The sequence below is a fragment of the Perkinsus marinus genome, assembly GCF_000006405.1.
Source record: "Perkinsus marinus ATCC 50983 genomic scaffold scf_1104296950272, whole genome shotgun sequence".
NCBI classification, from domain to species: Eukaryota; Perkinsozoa; order Perkinsida; family Perkinsidae; genus Perkinsus; species Perkinsus marinus.
In genome coordinates, this window is record NW_003209678.1 from 116,971 (window position 1) to 125,386 (window position 8,416).

Sequence of the window (8,416 nt, forward strand, 5' to 3'; positions counted from 1 at the left end):
TCATAACGATTGGGGCGATGGTGACTGGTGGGAATTCCCCACTGGGGAAGCAGGTGGACATGGAGCGTAGTTGTTTGTACGCTCTTGACATCTGGATTACAGATAGACCTAGTTGACATATGCATACGTACATTGCTTGGCTTGAAAGCCACAGTATCGCCGATGAAGGCGACAAGGAACAGGAGTGTAGATAACATTAGGAATCGAACAATGAGAGAGTAAACCTAAATGTTGAATCATAAGTCCTCAGTTTGTCGAAAACTTTTCGACAAACTGAGGACTTATGATTGACAGTGATTGCGCTTTTCGACGGAAAGGCTTTTCGGAAAAGCGTAGACCACTTGTGATCCGTCCTCAACCTGTCGGAAAGGACGAGAGCTAGCTTACAATCTCTGAATTCCTTCGCACGCAAAGACAGTCTCGTATTGAGAGTAATGACTTCGCGTGTGGAGGAGAATCACTGGTGGGCCTATCAAGCCTATTACTATTTGGGTTAGTAACCCAATTTCCTCAGAATGAAGTCAGCGCGCTTTCAAAGAAAGAGGTTTGTGATACAAACTTTGTGTAGGTTCACTGATTCGGAAGTGAAACAATACCGCGAAGTTTGAACGGGGAGAACCAACCCAAAGACAGTCACGTTCTTGAAGGTGGTATCATCGCTCTCGAGTAACACTGAATAAACACTTCATCAATTGCCTGAAACCTCGTTCGGAATAGCACAGCGGTCAACACTGATGTTTCAGTCGTATAGCACTGACATCAAAAACAAGACAAGCTTACTAGGCCTTGTCTCGTGGATCGACCGCTGCAAACTGATACATAATTTAAACAACGAAGCGAGATATCGAAGCACAGCATTCCTCGCTGTGAGGGAACAGAACAAGACATCGTTCATACCAAGAAAGTGGATGACTATGACCACGAATTGAGTGACAATTGAAGGTTAAACTGGAAAATATCTTTGAGGACAAATTCTTATGACTCGATAGGGATGATGCTACTCAGAGCATTACGAAACATATGTACAGAATCAAGAATGGAACAGGCACCGTCTAACATCTTGACGCTGACCAGTACACAAAGATAGACCAAAGACTAGATGACTAATATCTCGGCGAACCAGGCAATTTAAAAGTACACAGGACTGGCATGCCAGATCTCCCACCGCCAGTTCCAGTCGTGCTTGTAGACCAAGAGATTTACCCAGGCGTTAAGATTCACGCCAGAGAAGAACTGCCACTTGTTAGGCACGTTATCCATAGTGTTGCCCTTAATATCGACCGAGACTCCAGCACCAGCAAGCCAAAGAGAGATGCTGGTTCCAATCTCGCCATAGGCGGTAATTACATTGTTTGGTTTCGCAGTACAGCCAAGCTTAGCCCATATACTCCAATGAATGATGGAGCCAACAACAGGTAAGTTCAAGTTGAAAGTGACTTTGATCTCTATCTCGGCTTTGAAAGTGCGCTTGTCGGGCTGCAGCAAATCCTCCCCAGAGGCCGATCCAGAGATACAAACGACGATATTAAGGCTGACACCCTCGCCCCACTGCCAGACAATTGCGCACCCCTCAGCTTGAACGGTCATGTTGAGTACGGGAGCACCATCGGATTTCCCTAGTTCAATGCTCACTTTCAATGAAGCGGACTTTTTGTCATCAGTCACGTCTACGAAGGTCATTCCGGCATGAAGAGAGAACTTCTCCATAGTGGCATCGACAGAGACAAAGATACAATACCTTTGCACTTGCTTGCCCTCCTCGTTTCTGCAGCTCGTGGGGAATTCGAACTTGACGAGTTCAACCATCCGCCTGTTGTATTCCGTGTGGAAGAAGGTATCGGCGGCGGATCCTTTGGGAATGCCGAAGTACATCACACCGGCCTTTGCACCAAAGGCTCCTGACAAGCCTGTACGGAGTCTTTGGGGACCCAGCCAGTCCACTTCTTCCGCATCTTCGAAGAAGGTACGCTCATCTTCCGCAACGAATGTGGCGGTGACGTAATCGAGATTGACTGGGGGAGCATCAACATCATTCTCTCCCAAACGGCGGGAACTGGTGATCTGATAGGTCGTATGCATCTCCTTCTCGGCTTCAGCGACATCGATGGCATCATCGAGCTCCTCGTGGTTGGAGTAATCGGTCTCCTGGAGGGTTTTACCTCTAATGCTGTTTATACCAAGAAGTTTGACTGGTTTCTCATCGTTGGAATCGGTATAGAAAATCCAGTGGTCAGGGTACATACCCGTCTGATAAAGAGCTGAGTAGTTTGCCTTGCTGGTGGCATCGACTCCCTGAGGACCCCATTTGATGTACTTGTGAACGGTAGCACCACCGAGGGTTGTGGTGCCTTCGGACGTCCATCCGTCTTCCTGAAGGCTTCCAGGGGCCTTGGCCGCACCGAGAAGGCGCACAGATTCCGGCTCCTGTTTTGTCTCAGAAATTGTGATAGCCTGATTCTTGTAAAGCTGGTCGATACGTGTGGTCTCGGGGCTTTCAACAGTCATAAGGAACTGATAGGGACGACTCGGCATCGCCTTAACCCTGATGAGACCATCCTTGGCGACTATCATATCCTCCCTAATAGTGACAGAACCATCCTCCATACCAGGGAGGGTGAGGCCATAAGTCTCCATTGCCATGGATTTACCACATGGAGCGGGGTTGTTGTGCACGTCCTTGACATCTGGATTACAGATAGTCCTAGTTGACATATGCATACGTACATTGCCTGGCTTGAAAGCCTGAAGATCGTCGATGATAGCAAAGAGGATCAGAAGTGTAGACAACATGATGAATAAAATAGCGAGAGATAGATCCTAAGTATCGACTCATAAGTCCCCAGACTGCCGAGAAGAGTACAGCACTTTTGATCCATTCCCGACCAATCGAGAAGGACGAGGGCTAGCTCACTGTCTCTGAAATCATGCGCACGAAAACACCATCATGGCCAGAACGCGCGCGCAAAATGGATACCTACTGTCGGGTAGTCTATTCCGAATAGACTATTCGGCATTCCAATATAGACTAGACGGAATTCCGAGCTTGCTCTGTTCTTTCCACACGTTTTTCCGCTCAGGAATTCGACCTCTTGATCAATTTACGATGCACTGCTCCAAGTGATTACCGCTGTGGGATATTTCACGCGCGCACAACACACATGTGCGTCTACGAGATGCAACAGTTTCTCTTTTTTGGAAAAACGAGCCGCACAAATCTCCTGATTTTATCCAAACACCAGAGGGCGGTAGTAGAAAGAAAAGAAATCAAGGACTCACGAAAATCGGTAAAGTGGATCGAGCGGTACAACTTATCAAACCTGCTGGCAAGCGAGATATCTATGACAAAGGCGTACGCCGGCATGCGACAGGTGTCTCTAGCACACAATTGAAGGGATTGACAGGTACGAGCTGATACGCGTAATCACTGATTACTAACCAGATGTTTGGGAATCGAGAGTTAACGCGAAATGTATCGAAAGAGTATGGTGTTGAGCGGAAGGTTCGACGTAATAAACTAGAAAGATATAAACACGTGAACATCTCCGTACACGCTGTCCCTGTCTCAGCGCACAATTGGTAGTTAAGCAGGGGGTGGGTGCAGCCGTACTACGGCTGCAGACCAGCCGGTCTACTAGACCAGTAGACTGCAGGTCCAAATCCCGGCAATGTCGCTTTTCACTAGTTTATCGCTGTGTTTGCGTATCGGTGTCCCGGCAGCTTGTTTGACATCTACAGTTGATGATAGATGCTGCACGTTTTGAAGTTCGATCAACAGTTGCTGCACGAGCCCGATAGTGGTACGAATGGTATCGCCGTTTTTTCTGATTAACGGAAAGAGTTAACGAATCTGAAAATGTCTGTGAAATCCCAAGAAGAAGGTATCACCACTCGCACGCTTATACCAACGCAACGCACTCGAAAGATTGGGACACAATTGTGTAACGCTGAAGCACCTTAGCGAATCATGAATGTGAAATCGATCACTATGATATAATTGTAGTTTGCAATATTAGTAAGGCTCTTAATGAGAGCTGAGCTACCTGCGAACATGACCGTGGGTATCGGTCTACAAGGGAATTCTGAAATGTTAACCCGCCCACTACCAACCCTGAGTACGGCTATGTCAATCGCCAGTGACGTACGAATGGTATACTACCAGAACACCTGTAGTACTGTACTATTAGTACAGGTTTTCGCTTGATGACCATAAATGGCCCGATTGGACGGTTAGATAGACTATCCAACATGATGTCGATCATTTTAAACCATTTTATTTGACATCATGTGTCGTCTTCGGCGACTCGCCGACGATTAGGCGGTAAAGGGCCCTACATTCACAGACTATGGTCACACGAGTGAGTTTTATCTGCTAGCTTGACCATCTAAGACCTACAGCGGTCTCAAAACCCACTGGCGCTATGACATGGAAAACCGAAACTAACTCGCCACAGAGTCACAATGCTCGTGTTCGGGTTTCATGTTTAGGTTTTCCTCCCGCATACCCTTCCGCCCGTTCGTGGGATTTTACGTTTGACTGCATCACATCTGATATGTATCGTATGTGTTGGATACAGCAGATTGGCGGTGTGGTTCGGACAGATCTTCTGACCGAACCGTCTAGCCACAGAAGCCGTGTGTATTTGGGGACACCTCTTGTCCAATTTCGCTTTCTCTTGCCTTCGCTGTACGCCAATAGTTTGTATTTCGCGGGGAGTCAGTCAGGTGATGGCAAGTATGATATCATCGTTCTGGTGATCATATTATCAGAAACTGTGACAACATAGGGGTTTATTCAAGGAACCCTACTACTCGCCATAGGTTCGCCGGCTAGGTGGTAGCCGCGCCGGTTTTGCAAAAAACCAATCCATCACCCAAACAAATTGCGCGCGCTGGGGTGGGGGCCCCGAGCGCGCGGTGAAATCGAACCGACATTACCTCAGGTAATGTCGGTTCGATTTTACCGCGCGCTACCTAAATTACCGCGCGGTAATTTACCTGCGGTATAAAGGGAAATTTCCACCCCTCTTTTTCGGACGTAGCCGTATAATGGCGTTGAATTTCAAATGACATACGCCCCAATCGTACCGCAAACTGATGTTGCAACATCTTTTGACGCTAGCAAGTAGTCGACTGTTCTTACGAGAGTCCCCTGATGAGAGAAGTGAAATGAGTGAAGTTTTGCTCGAGTTTTAGTGAGGTTGCACAGTGCCACAATGGTGTTGAGTAGTGTAGAGAAGTTAGGAGAAGGATCTTCACGACAACCGAAGGGAAGTGCCCGACTAAAAAAAAGTTAACCGAAAACCCGAAGGGAAAAGGTGAACCATAAACCCGAAGAGAAACAGGTGAGCCAAAAACCCGAACAGAAACAGGTGAACCCAAAAACCGGAAGAGAAACAGGTGAACCCAAAAACCCGAAGAGAAAGCAAGTCAACCAAGAAGCCTCAAGCAAGCTGTCGAACCCGGCGGCGCTGGGTCGGCGCGCTGAAACGGTTTGTTTGCGCCTCCCCTGAGGAGGTGACCCTAAGATCTTGCTCATTTCGAGAATCCTCGTATTCCCTCAGTTCTCCGCGCTAAATGTCCTTTTGGGCTAAAATAGAAATGATCCTTAATGACGAGCAATACATGATACAACAGTCGCGTTCTTCTGCTCTATGGATACTACGTACCATTGTACCGCTGGTCCCCCCCGCGGGTTTTGTTTATTTCTTTGATTGGTTAAGGTTAATGATGAACGTTTCACTTGTGATTCGTATGATCTACTATGTCAGACGTGTATAACTCTGTTTCCACAAATAGATTCACTCACTACTGCTCTGAGGCCCCCCTGGGCTTCCCACAGAACACATTGGGTGTTTCTAAGGTGTATGGGATACAACAAAGATAATAAGAAGTCGTAGGTCGCTTCTTCTAGAAATGTCTAACGTAAATGCTAGCGCGACCACCCACTGGTGGCAGGCAATCCCACATGAATTCGAAGTGAAATAAACCAACACTTCTTAAGATTCGCTAGTCTATGGTATATTCTATCACCAGCGTGAGAATATATGCACATAGTCTGCTACATGTGTTGATATGTAAGCCTTGGTTGTTGTACACTTCTACTCAAAATCATGTGTGATTCTTTCAAAATGTAGCGAGGAAACTTACGAGCTCCGTTCGGGAGACCAAACATATATTCCAAGTTGGAATTTCCAACGCTGTCTGTCACCATCACAAAGTTGTGTGTGTTAGATTATCATTCGCTCTCTAGAACAATCTTGCTGTCTTGAGATTTTGATACTTTTGTTATTTATTTTGAAACGGTTGGAGCAGTTGAGGGCGAAGTCCCGAAGATAGTTAGTTCAGTTATTTCTATCTCTCTCTGGATATTATCAACAGAGTTGTGTTGGTATGTACGGTAACGAAGAAGTTGACTATGGTGATGATGACAGTATTTCATCCTCTTGGGATGATACTGCACAAACATGGGACACTCATCTCTTTCATGTGGGAGAAGCGAATAAGATCACTACAGTGTGGTAAAATTTGCGCACGGTCAACCACATGTGTTGGTGACAATATGAAAACTCTGAGGAAAATTTGGAAAGTCGTTTGTTAGTGTCTGTACACTGATCGTATATATTCTCCCAATTCGTACATAAAATTTTATGATTAGTGAGGGAAATTTGGAACTCAGCTGAGGAAAGCGAACATTTTTTGCAGCACTGGATCACTATGTGGTTGTGTCGTCCGACGGGACAAATGCTCACAATAGATCGAGGACTTGTTTATTATTAGATTTTAAGTTTTCTGCCATATTAATGATAGCAATACTAACAACGCCAATACCAACGTTGGTGATATTATTCCTCAACGCGACGATTTCGGTATCTCTTTTCGCAGTTTCTGGGTTTGGAAATGCGGTTTTGTATCAGATTTTATGGTAAGGACGTGGAGACATTTGCCTAGGAATGTAGAGTGGTTCATTCAGCGTGTCTTTTTGCTTGGGTCGAGTACTACAGTACTTAGTGGCAGTTTGATATTATGCAAATGTGAAGAATGTGCATTTTCTATTCCGGGATTAATGATAGTGAACAACGTGTCGCTATCATAGTCTCGAAAGGTTACTTTTATCACATCACATGTTCATACCAATGTTCACATTTTTTATGCGATATAGTTTCAGATCGATTCTCATAAATCTAGGAAAATTGCACACATTTGAATTGTATCAAACTGGCTCACACTGTAGTCTGATATGATTCCGAGATGTGGTCATTATGCGGTATTTTACACTGGAAGGAATTCCGTGATATCTCCCATAATCACTCGTGTATCGTTTATACTCGAGTATAAACGTCCCGAATATGTGACTATTTCGTCAGGTATACGATGGGTTTAATCGTTCCAAAATACTGTGATGGCTCAGTGGTCACCGGTGCTATTCAGATTGCCGTAATAAACATGACATTTCTACCGTTTCTCATCGTTCTCGTTTTCCCTCAGTTGCACGCTCCGCTGATGTCTACAATTCAATTCTTAAAGTTGCGGCATTCCACTAATTATTGGCTTGCAGCATACCTTTCTATTTCAGGTGAGAATACAGTAAAAACGGAGTCGCTATCTTCCGCTTTTGCTCATGAGAGAAATTAACAAAATTAGACTTGATGCTATGTGCTCTTGAAACTACAGTGTGTGTTAGTTGGGTATGCAAATGTGAAGAATGTGCGTTTTCTATTCCTGGATTAATGATAGTGAACAACTTGTCGCTATCATAGTCTCGAAAGGTTACTTTTATCACATCACATGTTCATAGCAATGTTTACATTGTTCATGCGATATAGTTTCAGATCTCGGAAAATAACACACATTTGCATCATATCAAATTGACACCCATTGCATATGTAAAAACATCAGTTATATTCATCGCAATTTTCAATCATCTTGTCCAGTGTTGGAGTAGGAATATATGTTCGCTTTCCTCAGCTGAGCTCAGGAGTGAACACAGTGTTGGAGTAGGAATATATGTTTGCTTTCCTCAGCTGAGCTCAGGAGTGAACACAGTGTTGGAGTAGGAATATATGTTTGCTTTCCTCAGCTGAGCTCAGGAGTGAACACAGTGTTGGAGTAGGAATATATGTTTGCTTTCCTCAGCTGAGCTCAGGAGTGAACACAGTGTTGGAGTAGGAATATATGTTTGCTTTCCTCAGCTGAGCTCAGGAGTGAACACAGTGTTGGAGTAGGAATATATGTTTGCTTTCCTCAGCTGAGCTCAGCAGTGAACACAGTGTTGGAGTAGGAATATATGTTTGCTTTCCTCAGCTGAGCTCAGGAGTGAACACAGTGTTGGAGTAGGAATATATGTTTGCTTTCCTCAGCTACTGAGCTCAGGAGTGAACACAGTGTTGGAGTAGGAATATATGTTTGCTTTCCTCAG

At 45.1% G+C, this 8,416-nt stretch overlaps 2 protein-coding genes across 2 annotated transcripts in view; one reads left to right on the forward strand and one right to left on the reverse strand.

Moving 5' to 3' along the window:
• Positions 1–692: 692 nt before the first annotated feature.
• Pmar_PMAR007060 (hypothetical protein) lies at positions 693–2,790 on the reverse strand (the record flags this gene model as incomplete). The annotated part of the gene is made up of 1 exon (XM_002778222.1): positions 693–2,790. One exon carries the CDS (start codon positions 2,788–2,790, stop codon positions 1,129–1,131), a length of 1,662 nt encoding a protein of 553 aa, XP_002778268.1. The 3' UTR covers positions 693–1,128.
• Positions 2,791–7,371: 4,581 nt separating this feature from the next.
• The window catches only part of Pmar_PMAR007061 (hypothetical protein), a gene marked incomplete at its 5' end in the record, with an annotated part of 4,218 nt that continues 3,173 nt past the window's right edge, over positions 7,372–8,416 (forward strand). Inside the window, 2 exons of the mRNA XM_002778223.1 lie at positions 7,372–7,434; positions 7,486–7,573. Coding sequence (XP_002778269.1) covers positions 7,372–7,434; positions 7,486–7,573 — 151 coding nt within the window. The remainder of the gene's footprint in view (positions 7,435–7,485; positions 7,574–8,416) is intronic.